The sequence below is a fragment of the Ipomoea triloba genome, chromosome 11 (assembly GCF_003576645.1).
Source record: "Ipomoea triloba cultivar NCNSP0323 chromosome 11, ASM357664v1".
NCBI lineage: Eukaryota > Viridiplantae > Streptophyta > Magnoliopsida > Solanales > Convolvulaceae > Ipomoea > Ipomoea triloba.
This window is the reverse complement of record NC_044926.1, coordinates 332,225-354,447: the sequence shown is the minus strand read 5'-3', so window position 1 is coordinate 354,447 and position 22,223 is coordinate 332,225. Positions and strand designations below refer to the sequence as shown.

The 22,223-nt window shown below is 37.2% G+C and overlaps 6 protein-coding genes across 10 annotated transcripts in view; 4 read left to right on the top strand and 2 right to left on the bottom strand.

Moving 5' to 3' along the window:
- Positions 1 to 42: 42 nt before the first annotated feature.
- Positions 43 to 3,186, bottom strand: LOC115996647 (ribosomal RNA small subunit methyltransferase, chloroplastic). Its single transcript, XM_031235995.1, has 10 exons — positions 2,864 to 3,186; positions 2,584 to 2,733; positions 2,254 to 2,310; positions 2,023 to 2,124; positions 1,802 to 1,897; positions 1,537 to 1,621; positions 1,212 to 1,264; positions 755 to 838; positions 529 to 639; positions 43 to 411 (listed from the first exon to the last, which is right to left on the bottom strand). Exons 1-10 carry the CDS (start codon positions 3,104 to 3,106, stop codon positions 346 to 348), a joined length of 1,047 nt encoding a protein of 348 aa, XP_031091855.1. The 5' UTR covers positions 3,107 to 3,186; the 3' UTR covers positions 43 to 345.
- A 744-nt stretch (positions 3,187 to 3,930) lies between these two features.
- LOC115996879 (serine/threonine-protein kinase BLUS1-like) lies at positions 3,931 to 4,884 on the top strand. The gene has a single exon (XM_031236318.1). The coding sequence runs from the start codon at positions 3,931 to 3,933 to the stop codon at positions 4,882 to 4,884; it is 954 nt and encodes a 317-aa protein (XP_031092178.1).
- A 3,048-nt stretch (positions 4,885 to 7,932) lies between these two features.
- LOC115995789 (SPX domain-containing membrane protein At4g22990-like) lies at positions 7,933 to 13,237 on the top strand. Of its 3 annotated transcripts, XM_031234928.1 has the most exons (11): positions 7,933 to 8,018; positions 9,683 to 9,748; positions 10,192 to 10,312; positions 10,417 to 10,728; positions 10,833 to 10,937; positions 11,053 to 11,507; positions 11,583 to 11,884; positions 11,964 to 12,172; positions 12,254 to 12,444; positions 12,515 to 12,648; positions 12,865 to 13,237. In XM_031234928.1, exons 2-11 carry the CDS (start codon positions 9,696 to 9,698, stop codon positions 13,101 to 13,103), a joined length of 2,121 nt encoding a protein of 706 aa, XP_031090788.1. In that variant the 5' UTR covers positions 7,933 to 8,018; positions 9,683 to 9,695; the 3' UTR covers positions 13,104 to 13,237. The 3 variants fall into 3 exon arrangements, with proteins under 3 accessions (XP_031090788.1, XP_031090790.1, XP_031090789.1); XM_031234930.1 differs by lacking the exons at positions 7,933 to 8,018; positions 9,683 to 9,748 and having other exon boundaries at positions 10,197 to 10,312; positions 10,454 to 10,728; XM_031234929.1 differs by lacking the exons at positions 7,933 to 8,018; positions 9,683 to 9,748 and having other exon boundaries at positions 10,260 to 10,349; positions 10,454 to 10,728.
- An 879-nt stretch (positions 13,238 to 14,116) lies between these two features.
- On the top strand, positions 14,117 to 17,655 carry LOC115996196 (ATPase ARSA2-like). Its single transcript, XM_031235342.1, has 7 exons — positions 14,117 to 14,547; positions 15,367 to 15,491; positions 15,749 to 15,899; positions 15,996 to 16,106; positions 16,568 to 16,706; positions 16,802 to 16,917; positions 17,147 to 17,655. The coding sequence occupies exons 1-7, from the start codon at positions 14,290 to 14,292 to the stop codon at positions 17,321 to 17,323; spliced, it is 1,077 nt and encodes a 358-aa protein (XP_031091202.1). The 5' UTR covers positions 14,117 to 14,289; the 3' UTR covers positions 17,324 to 17,655.
- On the bottom strand, positions 17,538 to 19,170 carry LOC115996197 (ubiquitin-related modifier 1 homolog 2). The gene is made up of 4 exons (XM_031235343.1): positions 19,061 to 19,170; positions 18,270 to 18,345; positions 18,084 to 18,166; positions 17,538 to 17,829 (listed from the first exon to the last, which is right to left on the bottom strand). The coding sequence occupies exons 1-4, from the start codon at positions 19,081 to 19,083 to the stop codon at positions 17,712 to 17,714; spliced, it is 300 nt and encodes a 99-aa protein (XP_031091203.1). The 5' UTR covers positions 19,084 to 19,170; the 3' UTR covers positions 17,538 to 17,711.
- Positions 19,171 to 20,626: 1,456 nt separating this feature from the next.
- LOC115997490 (peroxisome biogenesis protein 16) overlaps positions 20,627 to 22,223 on the top strand; it is a 5,414-nt gene continuing 3,817 nt past the window's right edge. The window contains exons 1-2 of one of the 3 annotated variants that reach the window (XM_031237053.1): positions 20,627 to 20,908; positions 21,628 to 21,801. In XM_031237053.1, the coding sequence (XP_031092913.1) occupies positions 21,733 to 21,801 (69 nt within the window). In that variant the 5' untranslated portion in view covers positions 20,627 to 20,908; positions 21,628 to 21,732. Of the gene's footprint in view, positions 20,909 to 21,446; positions 21,802 to 22,223 lie in introns of those variants that run through there. The other 2 variants (XM_031237052.1, XM_031237054.1) reach the window with 2 other exon arrangements.

The window sequence follows — 22,223 nt, the reverse complement described above, 5'->3', positions numbered from 1 at the left end:
TGTACTGTTTTATGAATTTGAGATTAATACACATATATATTCTTTTGGAAAAAAATTTAGTTTAATGGCTTGACTCTCAATAATCCATAGTATAAGAAAATACAACCTAATAGACAATTTCTGGGAACCTAAACCAATTTTACAAAGATCAATTCAAGTGAGTGTTCAAGACCAGCAATCCAAACCTGGTAACTCTGTCTGGTTTTGCTTATATTTGTCCATTCTGGACAGTATCATAGCTCAACTGCAGCATCTCATTGTCTGCCATGGCTAAACTGGCTAGCTCTTTACACGTATTGATCGAGATCTGCCATTTTGGGATATCCTTGGAGATACCGCGAGTTTCTACTCTTTCACTATCAGGTTATGCAGCCTTACAAAGTCTGCTAATGCAAGCTCTTCAGGTCTTGACTGCACAAGGAACACAAGAACATCAGATTTTGATATACAAAAGAGCTAATCTTAAGTTTTTCACTTTCAGCTAGCTGAAAGCAGAAGTAAAGCATACAATGATGGAGTAATACTTACAGTAGGTGGAAGACCAAGACTACCAAGAGCTTCTTCTATCTCATGGGAAGGGCAGATGTGCTTGAGTGAGTTTCGCAGCATCTTACGTTTTCCATTGAAGGCAGAGTTAACCTAACACAGTAGAAAGACTTGTCATCAAACTCCAAGTTTTAGTCACAGTTATTAAAACTCAAACATAATTCTGCATATAACTGAAAATTTAGGATTTGGTGTGAACAGTATGAACCATTGAGAAGAAGCTCTTGCTGGAAGACACTGGAGGATAATTTGCAGCTTGCTTTAGCCTGAAGGAAACAACCGCTGCATCAACCTGCAGAAGCTCAACTATATAAATCATACGCCATCCATGCACATTATACATTTTGTAAAATTGTCCATATATCTTGAGAGTGATCACAGAAAAATTATGATAAATTCCAAACCAAATGCATGGTTATGTTACATGGCAGCAATTTTCTGCTAGAGAGTATGGCACCTCACAGGTTGCTAGTGGTCTGTATTCAATTAAATATCTGCAGAGTTTATGTTCAACTATTCAAGTGTTTGTTAATTTAAATGTCCAATATTGTAATCACAGTTTGCAGGACATTGGTCTCCAGCTTCCCTGAACAGAGATGATTGTACAGAAAATTTGTTGACAGATGTAAATAGCTCTAAATGGGAAAAATAAATAAACGACTTACTTTGGGCTGGGGGAAAAAGGATGTCCTTGGGACCTTAAATTTGTATTCAGGATCTGTAAAGAGAATAAAGATACATAAGACTTAAAAGAAAAGCATATGAATCATCAAGACATTAAAACCCAGAAAAGCAATTCACAAAGATTTTAACTTTTCTTGGGTAAAACTGCTAACTATCAGCAATCACCCTTAAAACTCGTTATGCAAACATGAAAAGGCCGTGTCTTAAACAGACTTTGTAATACACAGATAACTTTTCCTCGGATCCTCCAGCTCAATTCTTTCTTCAGCAATTGAGAGGATCTGAGGTTATGTTTCTGAAAATTACCTGAATAAAAGTTGATGAAAACATTAATAGGCCGATACTCAGATGATCTTAAAGATGCATCCACCATGCGCAAGGCTGTTTCCTCCTGAAAAAGTTCAATCAAAGATCACTCACTCATCAGCAAGCATACCAAAGATTACAATTATTGTTGTTAGAATTGAGAATGGGGACTGGAGAACCTTAACATCGCAACTTTTATTTGTGATGCTTGCATTGTCAAGCAATATTAGAATGCAGTTACTGAATATTAAAAAAAAATGCAGACCTGGAGTAAAAGAACAATTTCTGTGAAGATGTCCCCCATTGGAAGAAGTTGTTTAACCACATCTGTACTAATGTTAAATGGTATATTAGCAACCACCTGCAAAACAGTGAAGAGTGTGGACCTTTTTGAAAAAATTGTGTAAATTCATAAACCGCTGTACACAAAAACTATGAAATGGGCAGCCCAAATAGGGGGAATCAGAACACAATGATAGTTCAAACCTTTGCAAATTGTGATTGACCATATAAGGAATCTGTTGCAGGTTCTAAAACTGAGGATATATGGGAGCGTATATTACATCTTGTAAAATCCTCTTCCACAACCTATAGGTTCAGCAGAAAATAGCAGTCTTCTACTTTAGATTTATGAATGAAAATGTAATCATATCTGAGTAAAGAGTAAGAAAATGCAATTCATTAAACAAAAACCACCAGAATAAGTAAAACTATTACCTTTACACAAGCTAGACTGGAAAACCTCTCCCTCACAAGTGCAGCCATATACGGATCCTATACATTGAAACCACATAAAAGTAGGCAAGTTAGTCATACTTTTAACTTAGTACCACAAGGTTACAGTTTTAACTCTCAGCGAAAGTGATCTATTGGCCTTCTTAGTTTGAGCAGGTCAGCCATGGCAACCTAGACTGATTTACCACCTTGTGATTCTTTGATGGCTAAGGTCAGAAACACACTTTCGAGTAATGGCTGTGAGTTTCGCTCGTCATTCAAAAACCACATAAAAGCAAATGCTAGAGGAAACCAACTAAAGAAAGCTTGGACCTTTTCAACTGCCAGAACAGTGGCACCAGAGTTAACAAGAGCATTGGTGAGGGAACCAGTGCCAGGCCCAATCTCAAGCACAACATCTCCTTCCTTCACCTCTGCAGCCGCAACAAGCAGCTCGTTTACCGAAGAATCCAGCATATAATGCTGCAATTAACAGTTCAAGTGAGAAAAGTGGACTGAATCAATGATGGCCATTACACTGTTCGACAAAATGCCCCTGTGAGTTAACAAAATAACTATCACGCCCGCATCCAGAGTTCGAATTATTGCTCACCTGGCCGAGCGATTTCCGCGGAAATCGCCCTTTCGAGTTGAGCGCTTTGAGTGTGGCATGGTAATCATCCTCTTGCTTGCTCGCCTTCGGATTCTGTTTCGGTTTCGGTTTCGAGATTGCTCGTATTCTTAAGGTTTTGGCCTTCGGAATTCCGGTATTATGCGCCGGCGCCGGAGGTGAAGGGCTGGGTTTGAAAGGGGAAATGGAAGGAAGTGGCGGGAGGGATCGCAGGAGAAGCGGCATGACAGTTATCAGAATCTAGTTGGTAGTTAATTACCAGATAGCTAGCTCCGCGCCTTCAATTCGCCTCAGTATTTCAGTAATTTGACTATCTGTGGTTTTGCCGTTTCGTGTTTTGAAAATACATTTATACCCTCCGTGACTCGCAATAGTTATACCATGACAAGGTGGACCGAATTGTGAACATTCAGTATGTAAAATTGTGTATTTTAGACCCATCCACAAATAATTTACGGAGACTTGGGGTTCAATCATTATTGGGTAGACCATATTATCAAATAATGTACTTTCAACATAAAAATAATATGTTTTTAGTATATTAAAAATGTACATTGTATTAAAGGGATATACATTATTTGTATACTAAATGCATATTATATTATATAGTGTACATTCAGTATACAAATAATATACATTTAGTATATTAAAAATGTATTTTTTTTTATTATAATCCACATAGCACTATATGGGTCAGGGTCTACGAAATAATTTGTCCTTGGGATTACATGCCGATATATTCGATTTTGGGCTCAATAGTTTTTGGATTAAACACCTACGATTAATTAGTTACGTAGTATTTGATATAAGATACTACGTAATAATTAACATCAGTCATGCATATCCCAGTTTGAGAAGAAATCATATACAATATCCCAGTTTGAGAAGAAATCATATACAATTAGCATTCTAGTTTGAGAACAAATCTAATTAACCTAACACTATAACTAATAAACCAGAGAAGCCTAAAGCTAGCCATCGGATTCCAAGCAAAGAAAGCATATATGTTTTGCCGGAGAGAACGATTAACATCAACTCAAGTTGAAGCTATGGATTTTTCTCGCGAAGAAAACAGATATGCTCCGGTGGAGACCCTCCGTTCAACGCCAAGCGCCGTCATGCTGAAAGTGACGTATTCATCATTGACGTCACCCAATTCGGAGGTTCCGCTTCAGGCTTTGGTTGTTAACACCCACAAATTCGACTCCGTCTATGAGCTCACGGAAGAATATACGCTTGCGAGGCGCTGCGTCCACAAGAATGTCGTGGCGCCGCATGTCTCTTTCACGGCGCCTCTCGGGGACGAAAGATCCGGCTATCTATGGGTAGTTATGCCGTTGGTGTCTAGATTTTCGCTGAGGTCGATGATGATGATGTCGCCGGCGTTTAGGTCTGGGTTGCCGGAGCCGGTGGTCGGATTTGTTCTCCGGGAAATCTTGGAGGGTTTGGATTGCATCCACCGCTTCGGTGGCGGGAAGGTACACGGGAATGTCAACGCCGGTTGCATATACATCGACGAGGAGATGACGACGGTGAAGTTGGCGTTCCGTTCCTTGACGTGCGAGGAGTCAACGACGCCGTGGCGGGAGTGCAAGACGGAGCCGGAGATGACAAACCCTAGCCTGCCGCCGTGCGCGGCGGCGGCCGATATCTGGGCGTTTGGATTGCTAATCTTGGAGCTTCTTTACGGGGAGATTCCCGTTGATACTCACGACGGATTGCAGGAATTCATCAACAACGACGCCATTATTGTCCCCAAATCAAGAAAATATGGTTATTTATTGAAGCCACTTTGTGGCCGGAATCCGGCCGGAAACGGCGGCGCTGGGAGGGTTTCCCGTCCACTTGGAGAAATAATTAAGGAATGTCTTTGTAAAGATCCAAAGAAGAGACCAACTACACAACAATTACTGGAACATGATTACTTTAAGCTCTCCAAAGGAAAAGGAAGGTACGATGTTAAGAAGGTTTTGGTACGGTTGCAGAAGCATGCAGTTAGTTAGTTGATGGAATGTTCTTTAATTTTGTGAGTTTTCAATTTTAATTTCAGTTTAAGACCTTAATTAATACTCCATACTTAATTTGTCTCAAATTTTAGTGTTAGATTGTTCAACTACGTACAAAAGTTTTTTTTGTTCAATACTCTAATTACACAAAACACATACACAATGATTGACTCCATTACAATGTAATATATGTTCATAATCCCACCGAAACACAATGAGTTAATACTGTCCCCACCAAGACTCGAATCCATGACATCCCATTAAAAAGAGTAACTTCGGGCGCCTTGCCCCCTTTTTTTTTTTTTTTTAAATTAAAAAGAGCCTTTTTTTTTTTAATTAAAAAGAGGACTATTCAGTTATCGATATATTACATGTTCAGATCTATTATCATGACATTTAATTGAAACAACCTCAAATAATGTGTTAAAACAACCCCAAATAATGTGTTAATTGATAACATAACTTAATGACATTTAATTGAAACAACCTCAAATAATGTGTTAAAACAACCCCAAATAATGTGTTAATTGATAACATAACTTAATTTGGTAATTACAAGATAGTTCTAAATTTGTCTCTTTATGAGAGTTTTGTTTATTAACCATCTTGTTTTGAATCAGAAAAGTAAATTTTGCACATATTAAGCACAATAATTATGCTAAATTTCCTTAGCCATTATCCATCTCTTTCGCATGCACATTGAATTGTTGTATTTGACGAGTAAAGCCGCCGTCAAAGAATGAGCAACCTAGGAGAAATTCAAATCCCATGTTGTAGCGCTGATTTTCTGGAAAGTCTAATGTATGTATGGAAACCTTGGTCAACAATTAAACCCTGCAGCCTCCTTTATGTAATTTTCTCAAGAAAACGAAAACAGAAAAGATGGAGAAACCACCTTCTACCACTACTGCCACAACCTCCACTTCCCATGAAAATCTCCCCCCTCCCCTCTCACTTCACTTATATAATAAACCATAGATTTCTTTCTTCTCTCCACACAAACGTAACCATAGCTTCAATTCCGCCATGTCCAAACCTTCTTCTTCTTCCTTGCTGGTTTTCTTGATCATCATCACGGTGACGTTGAGTTATGTCGCCGGAGAAACGCCGGCGGCGGACGAGGATTACGGGAGCTACATGAACAGCAACAGCGACAACGACAACAACGATTTTTGCGACGAAATCTACGTGGTTAAGGAAGGGGAAACGCTGCAGACCATCAGTGACAAGTGCAATGACCCTTTCATCCTTGAAGAGAATACTCAGATCAAGGATTTCGATGACGTTTTCCCAGGTCTTGTTATCAAGATTACTAGTTTGAAGAAGTCTAGGAAGTTACTCAAGTTATTATGATCTGAGCAGTTAGCTAGCTAGTTAGTTAATTTCCTAAACCTTCTTTACAGTACTGTTCAGAATGAATCTTTGTTTGATTTTTGTACGTACTAGGTTTATATTGTCAGTCCAATTATGCCCTATTGGGTCAGTAATTAATATGATCCAAACATTTATAACAGTACAAAAGCCATATTGGGTCAGTATGCTGCTGTGAAGTCTTGTTTGGTAATCAAGGCCCATGAAATGTATGTTGATCCATCTCTAGTAAATAAGAAGTTCACTTAGCAATACTTGAAAAAACAATCCAAAAAAAGAGAGAAATAACTAAGGTTGGGTCGATTTGATTTTGGTTAAATTTGAACAAAGGCTTTATTTGAACCAATCAAATCGAGCACGAACGACCTAAATTTGTAATTTTGATCCGACTCAAGTTCAAATTAATCTACTATAACTATTTTGAGCTTAACTTCACTCTTTTTTTAAAGAAACTATAAAGTTTATCAACAAGAAATTAGTCAACATAATGGTCATTGTTTAGTGACTTTGTAACCCTATATTATATTGTCTAGGAAAATTAAAGCCTAGCTAGTGTCAGTAGTGAAGACAAAACATGTCAAACATGATTCCATAAAACCATTATCTTAGTAAGAATTATTGGATGAAGGAGGCAATTTATTAAGGTTGAACATTTGGAAGAGTCGAGAAAGCCATGTATAAAACATCAAAACCTTTCAAACAAAACGGATCACATATATGCTTTTCATTATTATTATTATTATTATTATTATTATTATTATTATATATTTTTAAATTTTTGTTGGTACAGATCAGATCAGATATGGAGTTTGATTATATTATTATTGTTTGTTGGCATGCATACATGTACAGACGATGAAAGAGGAATATGTGGGGGATCGGAGTATATTCAGTAGAATCTACTCCTAGATATATAGCTTGTTAAGAATGGACCACCGCTTCCTTTGAATTAATTATATTATTACCTGCCTCATATCACTTCATCCTTCCAATCAGGCCAACTTTTAAACTTTATTCTACACCTCATTAAATCTAGGAAAATAATAATTTCCCATTATTTATCTTTCTTTATTATCAACCATGTCTAGTTAAAATAAAAACAACCACTCAATTCTCTTTGGATCATATATAGTTTTTAATTCCAACCTTATGAATAAAATAACATCGACCAAGCCAATGTAACCACTATTATATAGCTTATATTTTTTTTTCCATACAACATCTGGTATTACCACCACTATAAAAAATTTGGCCGAATCTTTAACAATATGGCAGACTGAATATGAGACTAACCCAGATTTGGTTCAGATCGTACCAACAGAATTTAACTCTTATCCAAAGGAGAAAAACTTGACCCAAATTTTTCAACATGACATATCAATTGACAACGTAACCTAGTTTACAATTGCTTTAGTAATTTGTTTACCCTCCCGAGCTGCTGGGATGTCTAGCTTTTAATTATTTTCACTTGGATGATATATGTGGCCCTTGATAGCTTAAAAGGACCTTTTGAAAACAACCCATTTTCCCTTCCCCACTACATTTATTAATTATGATTTTATGAATTGAATTGACAGAATAAAAAACATTTTTTTTTTAAAGTTGGAATAGTAGTCCATGCACATGCTATATATATATATATACATATATAGTCCATGTAAGTACTCCAGTGCAGCTTGCAGTTTGCTCTTCTTTCACAGCTCCTAATTACAGGTGGCTGCAACTCATCCATCCAGAATCCATCTTCAACTGCAATACTTGTACGTAACAACTCAACTTTCTTTACGTACTACTCTACATGCATGCATGTTTTCAATCGGTTTGTCTTTTGGTTGTCCGTTCATACATATACATATATAAGTTTCAACCTCAAAACACCCTACATACATGTATCTATTTTGTCTCTTTTTTTCTTCTTTTTTTTTTAAACATTAATTTTCCTATCTGATTACTTTAATTTGGGTTAGATTTTGTGGTATCCCAATCCAAGATAGACGTGTGGATATCATGACTGGAATATACAGTGGATCCACATGTCATGCATAGATTCGATCTTTTTGTCTAGCTATATGGACGTCGCTATCCAACCAGCATATATATCATTTTTACTTTAATTTGTCAAAATTCATCCCAACATTGGGCCCCAAAATAATCATCATCGTGAGTTTGGCCATGCTGAGCTGATGGAGCAATGAGCTTGTAACCTTGAAATTTACAATTTCTAAATTTCAATTAGGGTTGTTGATTATTCACCATCACGTAAGATATTTACTTTCTGACTAGGTTTTTAAAGACAGACTTCACTAGTATAGACATTTAAATAATCAAAGAGTTTGTTTAAACTGATTTATTTTTTTAAGATCTTTTAATTTGTTCATTATAATCTTGAAAATTAGTAACGACAAGCTTTTCCGTAAAGTAAAGAAAATAATAACCATACAAAAAATATAAACTAAAATAAAAAGCTATTATATATATGTGGAGTGTAATGTGTTGCGTCTTCTAGGGAGACTGGCCAGATTTGGTGAAATGACAACTCAACTTTACCTTTTTCAACATTATATATAATTCATTCCATTCCTACATACTCTTAATAGTTGCTTTAGCTTTTTCATAGAGCCAAGACATCTTTAATTTCAAAGAGTAATCATTCTTTAGCTTAAAGTGACACGATGACTTGCATGCCCTAATTGATTCATAAAATAAAAACATGTTATCATTTTTATTGCTTTAAACAAATTAAAATATTTGAAAGGGAACCATCCTTATGCACATCTTCGGATAATGACTGCGAGTTTCACGTGACATGTTTTAGTCGCCAAACACATAAGAACTTCAAATCGTTTATATTGATAATAAGTGTAAAAATATACCCCGTTACCTGATATTCTAAATAATATTTAATCATTTTGTAACTTCAATATATATGTGCATGTGCGTGCATGAAACATAGTGCGCAAACATCACGGAACAAACATGAATTATTGCTGACTCTCTCGGTATTGGTAATTTGGTATATATTGCCATGGAGATAGGGTATGCGTCACGTGGTAGTACACATAAATTAATATAATCCCGATGTTCATGCGACACATCCTCGTATTTACGCCGGAGATCCTCGTACCAATAGCCCTATACTACGTACACATACACTTGATCTTGATGGTCCAAATGTGTCCTGCCCTTTCGTCATGACACTATATATAGCAGAGTGTTGAAGGGGAAAAATGGGTTCTTGAATATTCTACTAGCTACCATTGTTTAGTATCAGATTACTGAAATAATTAATGCATGGGTATCTGAACTGGTTTTCTTTAGTGTAGACAATCTGGACACATGGTATATCTATGTTAGTTTTGGAAAATGTGATGTACAAAGGAATCAAATTTCTGCCTTTTATTGAATATCTTGCTTCTGCTAGCAGTTTTGGTTGAAGGATGGTTGCCTTTGGGAAAAAGTTGAAAGAAACACAGATTCTGGAATGGCAAGGGTATGTAGCTCTAACCTTAGATGATCAAACACAAACATTTCCTAGGAACATATGTTGTTTCTATCATTTTCGACCATTCAGTTATTCCTATGGTACAGACTTACTTGGTCTCTATGTGACCATCTTAGTCCCTGAGGACTATTTCTGTCATCAATATGTCACTTTATTAAGTGGCGGATTTGATCCTTCAAGGACTAAACTCGCCATTTTGGGCATATGTTATGCCTATAACTGGAGGACTAAAAAATGCAATTTTCCCTTCTATCAATCATGTTCATTTCAGATGATTTCTGCTTCTGTATGCATTCAAACACTGCAGTGAATGCATGATTTATGTGAACTTTCAAGGTTTTATGGCAGTGAAATGCAAGGGTACTTGTGTGTTTGGATTCTTAGATCATGGCTAATGTTTCTGTTGCTGTGGTTATGTATGAGTCCTTCAGGTATTACATAAACTACAAGTTGATGAAGAAGAAAGTGAAGCAATATGTGAGGCAGATTAATGAGTCTGACGAAAATCGCGAGTATGTCCTGAAGGATTTCTCCAGGATTCTGGATAAGCAGGTAGCTATATAGATGAACATGGATAGCAAGACTGCAGGTTTATCATCATGTATTTAGTGTTGTTGTTAGATAGATTAGTGTTTGTTTGTTTATTATAATTTCAGATTGAAAAGACTGTCCTGTTTGTGTTGGAACAACAAGGTCAACTAGCACACAGGCTATCCAATCTGGGGGAACAACAGGACTCCCTTCTGCAGCAAGCAGAGGGTTTGAATGTTTCTGAGCTGCAAGAATCGTACCGGGATGTCGGGAGGGATCTCCTAAAGCTTCTGTTTTTCGTTGAAATGAATGCCATCGGCTTGCGCAAGATCTTGAAGAAGTTTGACAAGAGGTGTGGGTACAAGTTTACTAGTTACTATGTCAAGACTCGAGCGAATCATCCTTATTCCCAGCTAAGACAGATCTTTAAACATGTGGTAAGACAATCCTAAAACTCTCTAGTTTTCTATTTGTTGTGCATATATATGCATTTGTTCCTCAGTTCTTTGTTTTAACATGAATTTCTGTCATCTATCTGCAGGGAATTTCAGCAGTTGTTGGGACCATATCTCACAATCTCGTGGATCTCCAAGAACGACGTGGGAGCTATGTTTCAATATATGATCAGCCCTCTGTGCATCTTCTGGTTTTAATTCCCTCTGTAACTTTACTAGAGTGAAAACAGATTTTTACTGAACTTCCAATATGTTCTGTGGTGTTCCATTTTTCCTGATTTTGCTGACTAAACTATACTGTTGCAGGATCCTACGATTGACAACATTAAAGCAGCAGTGGACAGGTTAACGAATTCGACCAATTTTTTGCAATATTTGGGGAAACATGCACTGATTTTGCCCGAAGATTTACCAAATGCATCAGAGGATCATGGCATCAGTGACAGATATCACTTTATGTCGCTCGTTCTGAACTTGGCGAATACGTTTCTGTATATGGTGAATACATACATTATTGTGCCAACAGCGGACGATTACTCCATGAGTCTCGGAGCTGCAGCCACTGTTTGTGGTGCTGTGATAGGCTCAATGGCTATTGCTCAGGTGTTTTCTTCAGTGTATTTTAGTGCCTGGTCAAATAAATCATACCTGAGGCCTCTTATTTTTAGCAGCACTGTTCTTCTAGTGGGGAACACTTTATATGCCCTGGCATATGATTTCAATTCGATATATATACTCCTGATTGGGAGAGTCTTTTGTGGGTAAGAATTTTCAGATGAATATACTCAAGAAAATGGAAAACCACAGAAAAATGGACTAATATTTTGCCATTTCAGGCTGGGATCTGCAAGGGCGGTTAATAGGCGCTACATCAGCGACTGTGTTCCTCTCCATCTGCGAATGAAGGCGTCTGCGGGTTTTGTCAGTGCCAGCGCGCTTGGAATGGCGTGTGGGCCAGCCCTTGCGGGCTTGCTTCAAGCTAACATAAAGATCTTCAATGTTACATTCAACCAAGACACTTTACCGGGATGGGTTATGGCTGCAGCGTGGCTTTTCTACCTGTTATGGTTGTGGATTTCATTCCGAGAGCCTCCAAAGGAAGAACAAGAAAATGTTGTGCAACTAGCAGCCAATAATGGTGTGATTCTTGATTGGTTTTGTTTCACTTTTCGAGATCATATTTTCTTCCCGGCCTAATAACTTATGTTGTAATACAGGACTGATTGAAAACGGTGTAGTGCAGAACGAAAATGTTACTCAGCCATTGCTGTTAAGTGCGGGAGAGAAGAAACGAGGTGATGATGATGATGATGATGAAGAAGATGAAGACGATGAATGTGACAAAAGCGAAGAGTCTGCTGAGGAAATCCAGAAACCTGTCACATCTGTCATGGCTGCATATAAGCTGCTCACTCCATCTGTTAAGGTTAAAAAACATCATTTTATTAACCTTTTTTTTTTCCTGCAATTTCTGCATTGTGTATGATCTCTTTCTCTGTGTGAACAGGTTCAGCTACTTATATACTTCATGTTGAAGTATGCAATGGAGATTCTACTTGCAGAATCGAGCGTTGTCACCACGTACTACTTCATATGGTCGTCGAGCAATGTTTCCATTTTCCTGGCATTTCTTGGACTGACAGTTCTTCCTGTCAGCATTTTTGTTGGAAGCTACCTCAGCAACATGTTTGAAGAAAGGTAAAGTTTATGATGTCTGGTTTTTTGTCTGTTTGAGGATTTGAAGTTCTCATCTGATGCATACTTGCAGGCAAGTTCTGCTGGCTTCAGAAATTATGGTGTGTTTGGGCATAATCCTGAGCTTCCAAGTCATAATCCCTTATTCAGTCCCCCAATATGTCTGCTCAGCTCTAATCACATTTGTATCAGCTGAAGTTCTTGAAGGTATTTAAGAACTGCATTTTTTTTAATACTATTGACTCTATTGCAATGCAGTATCTGTCTCGAACTGACAACCTCCCATATGAGAGAGTAACTTGGTGCCACTAGACCACGAGGTCCTTGGCTACAGAACTGCATTTAAGCATATGCTAAAATTTTCCCCGACAACAATCTCTCATCACTGTGTTTTCTTCTTCGTTTCCTGGAATGGCGGGGCAGGCGTTAACCTGTCGCTCTTGTCTCGTGTCATGTCATCGCGCCTGGCACGAGGGACGTTCAACGGTGGGTTGCTTTCGACAGAAGCGGGGACGCTGGCTCGGGTTTTTGCAGATGGGACAATCACCCTGGCAGGATACTGGGGCATGAGCAGGCTCTTGAATGCCACCCTGCTTCCTTCATTAGTCATCTGTGTGTTCTCCATCATAGCCACCTGCTTCACCTACAATTCCCTCTATTGATGGGGACTCCCTCCCTTGCTATGTGACCTTCCTTTTGTCTTTGTATATGTGTTAAATGTTACAGAAGCTGCTAATTTCAGAGCTGCCAATGATGCAGTAGTATGGCCTTTATGCTCCTACTTTAATTTTCTGCATTTCTGGCATGTCTTTAATTTAACGGGACAACCCAACCATGTTAATCAGGCTATTGACTTAGTAACCACAAATTTACAAGTTCGACTCTTAAGTCCTAACAAGAGCCGTTCATTAGCCTTCTTGGTTTGCACCATCCAACTATGGGCAAACCTAGGCTGATTGATCTTGCAGTGGTTCTTTTCGGCTAGAATCACAATGTGAGACGTGCACAATAGTGAGATTAGTGGCTACGGATTTCCCTTGCCACTCAAAAAAATGGTCCTTTGTTGACTAGAGTCACAAGTTTACAAGTTCGACTACCAACAAGAGCGGTCAATTAGCCTTTTTGGTTTGTACTATGGGCAAACCTAGGTCAGTTGACCTTATGGTGGTCATTTATCGGCCAGAATCACAATGCGAGGCGTGCACACTCTCAGATAGTGGTTGTCGATTTTCATTCGGCTACCAGCAGAAGCGGTCTATTAGTCTTTTCGGTTTGTACTGTCCAACTATGAACAAACCTAAACTGGTTGACCTTATAGTAACCCTTTGTTGGCTAGAGTCATAACGCATGACGTTCATATCATTAGATAGTAGTTGTGAATTTCTCTTATCATTACTATCTACGAACACTCATTAACTTCATAAAAAAAAAGTTAGGGAATACAAATTCTCTTTCGAGAAACAGAAGAATGAACCAATTATTACAGCGCCGAAAATCACAAACTTTTTTTTTTTGTAATGCAATGGCTAAAAGAAAGATGCATAGCGACTAAAATTATAAAATGAACAAAAAATTTGCGTGACAGGGCTCTCGGCCTACGCTAGTAATTTTCCTAAGTGGAGTGGAAAAAAAAGAAAATTAAAATTGTTTTAAAAAAAAGTGACAAAAATAGAGTACCTGCCAAAGCGAAAGTGTAGAAGGAGGCATCATCGGATCTCTGCTGCCAACTCAGAAGCAATGTCCTAGGATGATTGGGAATTGAAATTCTCTATATGGGTTTCGGCTTCTTCTATAAAAGAGAAAGTGTCCACGTTGAAGAGGAGACATTAGAGTACGGGAGCTAATTCCATGGCTTCCAAGGATTCCCCAGAAGGATCAGTGCAGAACGTTTTAGACCAAAAAACGTTGAAGTGGGTATTCGTAGGAGGGAAGGGCGGCGTTGGAAAGACCACATGCAGCTCCATTCTCGGCGTCCTATTCTCTCAGGTTCGACCCTCCGTCCTTATCATCTCCACTGATCCTGCCCACAACCTTAGCGATGCCTTCCAACAGCGCTTCACCAAAGCTCCTACCCTTGTCAATGGCTTCTCCAATCTCTATGCCATGGTACACACTCTTTAATCATTCCTCATACATCTTGTGCTTGTGTTAATCATATGGTTTGTGCATTTGTTCCCTTCATTTTGGTTGTCATTTGTTATGTATTAGGAGGACAAGAAACACCCTTGTCTTAATTTCCATTTCTTGGATTTGGGTCATGTCTGGATTGTATATTGGAAGCTTCTGTATGTGTTCAATTAGTTATCTGGTGCTAAAGGTGTGATCTTTTTGGAAATTCTGATGAAACCCTTCACTGTTTCCAAGTTTTGATTTTTTTGGATGAAGTTTTTGTTGCTGTTTCTGTTGTTGGGGTACTAATGTTGGAGTCATACTAGGGGTTCCAGCAGTTTTTACTCCTTAGCATGGTTGATTGGTGTTGGTGTTGGTGTTGGTGTTGGGGTGTCCAATTTGTTTTTTTCCTTTTCGTTTTTTGGCTTTTCAACTAATCTTGATTAGGGAGTATGAAAATGGAGTAAAACTAGTTGGGATTTCTAGTATTTTTACCTAATGACTGATGCTAAAGGTGTGATCTTTTTGGAAATTCTGATGGAACCTTTCACTGTTTCCAAGTTTTGATTTGTTTGGATGAAGTTTTTGTTGCTGTTGCTGTTGGGGTACTAATGTTGGAGTCATACTAGGGGTTCTATAAATTTTTACTCCTTAGCATGGCTGATTGGTATTGGTGTTAGGGATTCCAATTTGGTTTTTTCCTTTTCTTTTTTTTGGCTTTTCAACTAATCTCGATTAGGGAGTATGAAAATGGAGTAAAACTAGTTGGGATTTCTAGTATTTTACCCAATGATGCTATTTAAATTTGGTCTGTAGGAAGTTGATCCGAATGTCGAGGATGAAGAGGCAGGTAGTTCAGCTGGAATGGATGGGTTTTTGTCTGATTTGGCAAATGCTATTCCTGGGATTGATGAGGCAATGAGTTTTGCTGAGATGCTAAAGTAAGTGTCTTGTTGTATTATCCACTTTTTATTGCGTTTTTGAAGTGCCGAGTGTTATTAGAATAGATTGTAAGTCAAACAAGATTGGATAAGATCAATCTACATTATGGCACTAAGACTTTGTTGAGCAATCTGAAAGCTCAAGATGAATTATTTTTGTAATTTGCATCCTTCAGAATCCACAAGAACCACTACTTTCCATTTGCGTATTTGATGTGCACTCTTTCTGTGAATCATTATGCTGGTTTCGTTTACAGGTTAGTGCAAACCATGGATTACTCTGTTATAGTATTTGACACTGCACCAACGGGCCACACACTCCGATTATTACAATTTCCGGCAACACTAGAGAAAGGCCTTGTCAAAATGATGAGTTTGAAGAGTAAATTTGGTGGCTTGCTGAGTCAGGTATGTTCTCAACCTCGCAATGTCCATGTTCCTTGATGCATTTGACAGTCAATATATGGATACTTTGAACCGGGTGAAATCTATTTTGTATTGCAGATGGGCCGTCTTTTTGGAGTTGGTGATGAATTTGGTGAGGATGCAATACTAGGAAGGCTTGAGGGAATGAAAGATCTTATTCAACAAGTTAACAGGCAGTTCAAAGATCCGGTAAAAGATCACTTATAATATGGTCATTTTCTTTACGCCTAAAGAACTCTTTGCGAGATTAATTTAGGCTCAATATTTTATTACGCTATCTCATCTAGTGTCGGGAGTATGGACTTTAATAGATGGGTAGCTTTTGGCTGCACAATGTTAGCAATCTCTATATACTATAATGGTAAAGATACAATGAAATGGCCCCAAAAGGAGTGGCCGAGTGGGTGGAACATGATTCTTGTACCATAAGGTCACGAGTTTGATTCTTGCCAACACCATCTTGGTCAAGCCCATTGCACAAGTCCTCCTAGGACGATTTACCTCTTATGTTTGGTTTGTGGGGTTTACCTAATACACATCATCGGGTAATAGCTGCGAGTTTCTCTGTCACTTTAAAAAAAAAAAATACAAGGAAATTAACTTCAAACTTCTTTGAAGTCCTTTAGATTCATCTTTGCCTTTTTTGACAGGACTTGACAACATTTGTTTGTGTCTGTATTCCGGAGTTCCTCTCTCTATATGAGACTGAGAGGCTTGTGCAGGAACTCACCAGATTTGAGATTGATACACATAACATCATTATTAACCAAGTGATTTTCGACGAAGAAGGTACATTTTGCATGTTTTGCATACTACCAATTGTTTTTTCGACATTTTAGCTTACTCCAGCTGACTCAAGGCAATACCCTTTTGACTGTGTTTAGCTGTTGAGTCAAAGTTGCTCAATGCTAGAATGCGGATGCAACAAAAATACTTGGATCAGTTCTACATGTTATACGACGACTTCAACATTACCAAGTTGCCTTTGCTGCCACAAGAGGTACTCAGATTCTCATATGCACATTCTCGTAATTTGATCAGCCATATGGAAATACTTTATAAATGTACCATATACTGAACTATTTCCGCCATGTTTTTCTACCGGCTGGTTTTATGACAATCCCTATCTCCGATATTTATGAACCATATACCTAAAGTTTCTTGGCATGACTGCAGAAGCAAATCTATTCAAATTCTTTGCCCGTGATTAACCATGGAGTTTTTGTTAGGTCTGCGGTGTTGATGCTCTGAAGGGATTTTCAAGTAATTTCAAAACACCATACCGGACTGCCCTGGCTCGAGGCTCATTAGAGGAGGTGGAACAGAGAGTTTCCCTACTAAAGGAACAATTGAAAGCTGCTGAAGCAGAACTGGAACCACTTAGAAAAGGGAAACAAAAGGTTTGAAATTGGGAAGTTTGGGGTCAGAAGGAAACTTATTACTAGTTGTGTATCATTCATTCATTTGTTAATAGGAAACTTATTATTAGTTTTTTTAGCACTCTTTCGAAAACAATAAAGATTTTATTTGGTCAGACAGTGTAGTATGTAGTGTTAGGCCAATTTAAAAAACAAAGAAATTAAAAAAAAAGATTGTCATATATTCAATGGTTTCAGCAGCTTTTCCTCATCAAAGAGACATTTTATTTTATAGCTTTTGTACTACATTGTCAACTAGTGCACAGCACAAATTTTGGATTAAAAGCAAAAAAAAAAAAAACTTTAAAATCCATTGATTACAACTAATATCCAGAAAAAATATACTTTAGCCAGTAGTATGGAAAAGGCTTCAAAATTATCCTCCATGCAATGTGGAAATGAAAACGATGACATCCTTCTCTTCCAGCACAGTGTCAAGCTGACCACTTAGTTCCCAATCTGTATCATTGACGAGGACTAGAACTCCAGGCCTCCTACAAACAAACGACAACTAATTCAAACCCTTCATCATAGTCTCCATTATATTGACATTGGAAATTTTGTTATTCCTGATTCCTATATTTTGCAATTCGGGCATAGATAAACATTCATCGTGGAGATTATTGCAAAGCTCAAATATATGATGTCAAAATAGAGTCCATACTGATTTGGAAGTAGCAATTGCATTGGAAAGAATATGTCAAATGTAGTTTTAATCCAAATAAAGTACGGTTTGAGTACCACTTACACAGTGTCTCCCTTCATAAACATTTCAGGCCTCTCCTTGATCAAATTGGTGCGAACCCATGAAAGCAAGTATTTCATTGTTAACTGACAAGAAAGCAAAGGAAACAAACAACCACTACAATCAGTTGTGAACAAGATTATAAATGAAATAATCCTTTAAACAGCTATTACCAAGAAAGAGATTCACCTTTTGCTCTCCATCTTGTGGTTCAACACTGACATTATGAATCTTCACGGAATCGCAAAGAAGCTCCAATCCGCCTCTGAACAATTATATCGAAGTAACAACCAGAAAGGTGTCAGATCAAACTATCAAAGTAATTTGACACCACCAGGTAAGTGGCAAGTAAGGGAAAACATGTTTGATATCCCCTTATAATACACTTTCAGGCCTCTCATACTTCAGTACTTCTACAACTCCTTTGCTTAAATAGAAAGAAACCAAGTAAACCTTAATTAAAGGGATTTTGGGTAAGGCAACATTACTTCAAAAATGAATTCTTTGTTTACCAATTTTGACTGCAAATTATATCTTTATGAAAAATAATACAAAAAGCTCAGGTTTAATCTATTTCTAACTGCAGTAAAATTACATCATATACATGTAAGATAACCATTTTCATATACTTCCAACTACAATAACTTAACATCTTAAGCATGGTAAGGTAAGAGACTGTAAATGCAAAGAAAACATGAAGATAAAAGACAAATTTTAAAGGAGACAACTTTGTTCCAATTCAGAAGTAAGTATCTACCCTATAGCATAAATTGTTCTATCGAATCATATTTTACTACTTCCAGAGTTCAAAGTTCGCAGAGAAAACCATGATCGAGATTTCTGACAGTTATATCTTCGTATTAGCAGTTCCAAAATTCATTCTTTGGACGTGAGCCTTTTCAGCTAGTGTTTTTCGTCTTCTAACGAAACCAATACAGAGAAAGGTAATAATAATTCACATCAGAGAGGGAGAAACATACCCGAATTCTAGAGTCAGCTGCATCTCTCGCGATATTGAGATTGACTTCTGTGGAAATTTCAAAACCCTAGAGTGAGAGCCGAAAGGGGTTTTTGATTCCCAGTCTGCTGTACATCAATCATTATTGCATGGACCAAAAATAAAAAGTACATTATTTTTGTATTGAAGGTACATTATTTTTGTACTGTAGGTACATTATTTAATAGTATATATCAAATAATGTACCTTCAGTACAAAAATAATGTACCCTAAAACAATGTACCTACAGTACAAAAATAGTATATATCAAATAATGTACTTTCAGTACAAAAATAATGTACCCTAAAACAATGTACTTACAGTACAAAAATAATGTACCTTCAGTACAAAAATAATGTACTTTTTATTTTTGGTCCACATAATTGTGTGGACCATGGTCCATGCAATAATTTGCCGCTGCCCATGTGGGTTCTTTTTGTGCATTTGGGTCAAATTTTGCTCGAACCGGAGGACCCCGGGCCCACTTCACTCACTAAATCATTGTTTTTTTATGGGATAATATAACTCACTAAGTATTCGTATTTATTAATGACATAATCCTTGCTGCTTTATCCACGTATATCATGCAAAACCACATATCTTCTAGAGGAGAAAGTCTAACAATTAATAAGAACTTATGATGCTAATTAGTATTCTCAAAACGGGCTAACGAAGTAAAATTGATTGAAGTCTATTATTTGATGAAACAGGCTGGTTCAACGGGCTTAACTAGTTTTAGCGTATAGCTAATTAAGACACATATTGGAGGATGCAGGGTTTACGACATGTATTGCTAGGTTAATAGGTAGTTAAGTGTGTGGTTCAACATGTTGATGTTTTTCTGCCCAAAAGAAATGGGAATGTATTTGACATACCATAGTTATACAGTTAAAAGGAGTCGGAAAAAGCCAACGGTCGCCTTTTAGTAGCATGAGAGAGGGTCAGTTAGTACTTAGTACACATTATAATAGGAGTCAAGCAAGATCAGGAATTGTGAAGTTTGTCCATATTTTTTCAATCATAAATTAGTTGTCCAATCATATAATGTCACGTTAGGACGAGAAATATAAGAATAGTTATGTAGCATTAATCCTTTTGCAATGGCATGTTGGACGGTGTGATATTGACAAAACCGAGAAGCTAGCTCATGGTAACGTGAAATATTCCTAGAAAGTGGAGGTGTGACTTCCCGTTAGTATTAGAGTTGCTTTAAGTTTGACATATAGAAAAGTTGTAGGTAATTTATTAAATACTTATGCTAAGTTATGAGATAACTCTCGTAATCATATCAAGAGAATTTCATATTAACATATTTTTATAAGTGAATATAAAATTAATTGGACGAAATTAACAAGGTAAAACATGGTAAGTTTAAACAAATTTAAAGTGAAAACTTATATAATATCTATATCTCAAGTTTCGTGATTCATAACTATGATAAACAAGTAGCATTACCAGTGAATTCCAACAACCCTACCCAATGTGTTCCTCGTGAAATATAATTTCCTTCATTTCTTAATTCATCAAATTTCCACTGCGAACCTTTAGGCCCCAAGTCCCAACCATATTTTGTCATACTCCGATTATTTTATAACCGGCGAAATCAATCAAGGATACACAATTATTGTCGATTCGTTTCCCTTTAAATTCAGTTTCCATGCCACTCTGAGCATAATACTCACCGTTAAATCAGCCGCCGGCAGCCGTTTGCCCATTACCGACGTCCGCAACGCCGTTTCCGGCAGACTTTATTCTCTGCAAACCTCGCCGGCGATCGATCTGAACTGCGTGCTGCTGTTGAGTGCTGCAATCATACTATACCGGAGTTCTGGTAAGTTGGTTTCATGGAGAATATCACTTTTATTAAAATTTATGTTTTTTATTTTTATCTATTGGATACGCAAAACTAGATGATGATTTTAGGACCTAGAAAGTAGAACTTTGTTTGACAGGTAAGTTAAAAAGTGAGTAGCTAATAAATAAATTAACTAATTAAAATTAAAATATTTGATAAATGTAAAAGACATAAAAAGATAATGACTTTTACGTATGGAGTAACTTTAAATAAATTGTGGTATCTCACATTTTTTATTTTTTTTTTCTATACAAAATATTTGCTCTTTAAAGATAAAAATATTTCTCTTGGTAATAATAAAGTTATATCAAATTCTTTATTCATGATATATTTGTGAACATTATTAGGCCAACATTTATGCACTTACAAGTTACGAAATGCAACAATTACTGATGGAGAAAAATATGAGTTTTGGGCCTAAAATGAATAGTGTCTAAGACTGTTATCCTTAGGTCCAGAACTAAACAGTTAAATTTCAAGAAAGGGATAAAAAAAGATTAAAATAGGCTTCGATGTAAATTGAATACGGCGGACTAGCAAAACGTCACAAACCTCATCGCGGTTATGTTCATCCGCTTTAGCCACTTTCTCTCCACTACTGCACCTTTCTGGTATGCTGTATGCACAAAAGCTTCTGAAATCACTGTAGGAGCTGATTGTTTTCCTTTCCTTCTTATCTGGGGTTGATTACCAAGGAGGCATCAGCTTCGGGTCAAACCCAATAGGGCTCAGTTTCGACTGAGTGAGGAGAAGAGCAAAAAGCAGTGCTCTTGGAGCGAAAGATTCGACCTTTGGAGACTATGGAGGCTTACAAGAGATGGGTCAGAACTAATAGAGATTTTGTTCGTCAGCTGGGTTCCCTAATTAATGTAAGCCCTCTCCACTGATCTCTACTGATTCATATTTTCAGATATAGATTTTGTTGCACATGTTTTCTTGTTTGTAATGACGACTAAACTGTTTTGGGTTTAGGAATTTGTGATTCTTAGCAAGTCATTAGTTATAGCCTTCAATAATTGGATGAGTACTTTTGTAATTTTTTTTTCTTTTTATGATACTGCACATTAGCTGTCTAGTCTAGCTTTGTTAGTGCACATTCTGTTTTCTTATTTAATAGTGCATTTTATAAGCTAGTGGTATCTTATATGAATATTAATCATACAAAAGTCAACCAAATCACTTTAGTTTCGAAATTTAGGAAACTCAACCATATCTTATTAGTTGTCTAGCTTTGTTGACACATATTCTGAATCTAATTTGCATTTTGGGGTGGGGGGGGGGGGGGGGGGGG

Excerpts from the sequence above, each read along its gene's own strand:
- LOC115996196 (XM_031235342.1), top strand. The coding sequence starts at position 14,290 with ATGGCTTCCAAGGATTCCCCAGAAGGATCAGTGCAGAACGTTTTAGAC. Across the intron at positions 15,900-15,995 it reads TTGGTGGCTTGCTGAGTCAG|ATGGGCCGTCTTTTTGGAGT; the intron begins GTATGTTCTCAA and ends TTTGTATTGCAG. Across the intron at positions 16,707-16,801 it reads AGTGATTTTCGACGAAGAAG|CTGTTGAGTCAAAGTTGCTC; the intron begins GTACATTTTGCA and ends GACTGTGTTTAG.
- LOC115996197 (XM_031235343.1), bottom strand. The coding sequence starts at position 19,083 with ATGCAGCTGACTCTAGAATTCGG. Across the intron at positions 18,346-19,060 it reads CAGCTGACTCTAGAATTCGG|AGGCGGATTGGAGCTTCTTT; the intron begins GTATGTTTCTCC and ends ATAATTGTTCAG. Across the intron at positions 17,830-18,083 it reads TTTATGAAGGGAGACACTGT|GAGGCCTGGAGTTCTAGTCC; the intron begins GTAAGTGGTACT and ends GTTTGTTTGTAG.
- LOC115996879 (XM_031236318.1), top strand. The coding sequence starts at position 3,931 with ATGGATTTTTCTCGCGAAGAAAACAGATATGCTCCGGTGGAGACCCTC.
- LOC115995789 (XM_031234928.1), top strand. The coding sequence starts at position 9,696 with ATGGTTGCCTTTGGGAAAAAGTTGAAAGAAACACAGATTCTGGAATGG. Across the intron at positions 10,313-10,416 it reads CCAGGATTCTGGATAAGCAG|ATTGAAAAGACTGTCCTGTT; the intron begins GTAGCTATATAG and ends TTATAATTTCAG. Across the intron at positions 12,649-12,864 it reads ATCAGCTGAAGTTCTTGAAG|GCGTTAACCTGTCGCTCTTG; the intron begins GTATTTAAGAAC and ends ATGGCGGGGCAG.
- LOC115996647 (XM_031235995.1), bottom strand. The coding sequence starts at position 3,106 with ATGCCGCTTCTCCTGCGATCCCTCCCGCCACTTCCTTCCATTTCCCCT. Across the intron at positions 2,734-2,863 it reads CGCGGAAATCGCTCGGCCAG|CATTATATGCTGGATTCTTC; the intron begins GTGAGCAATAAT and ends TGTTAATTGCAG. Across the intron at positions 839-1,211 it reads CCTTTTTCCCCCAGCCCAAA|GTTGATGCAGCGGTTGTTTC; the intron begins GTAAGTCGTTTA and ends GAGCTTCTGCAG.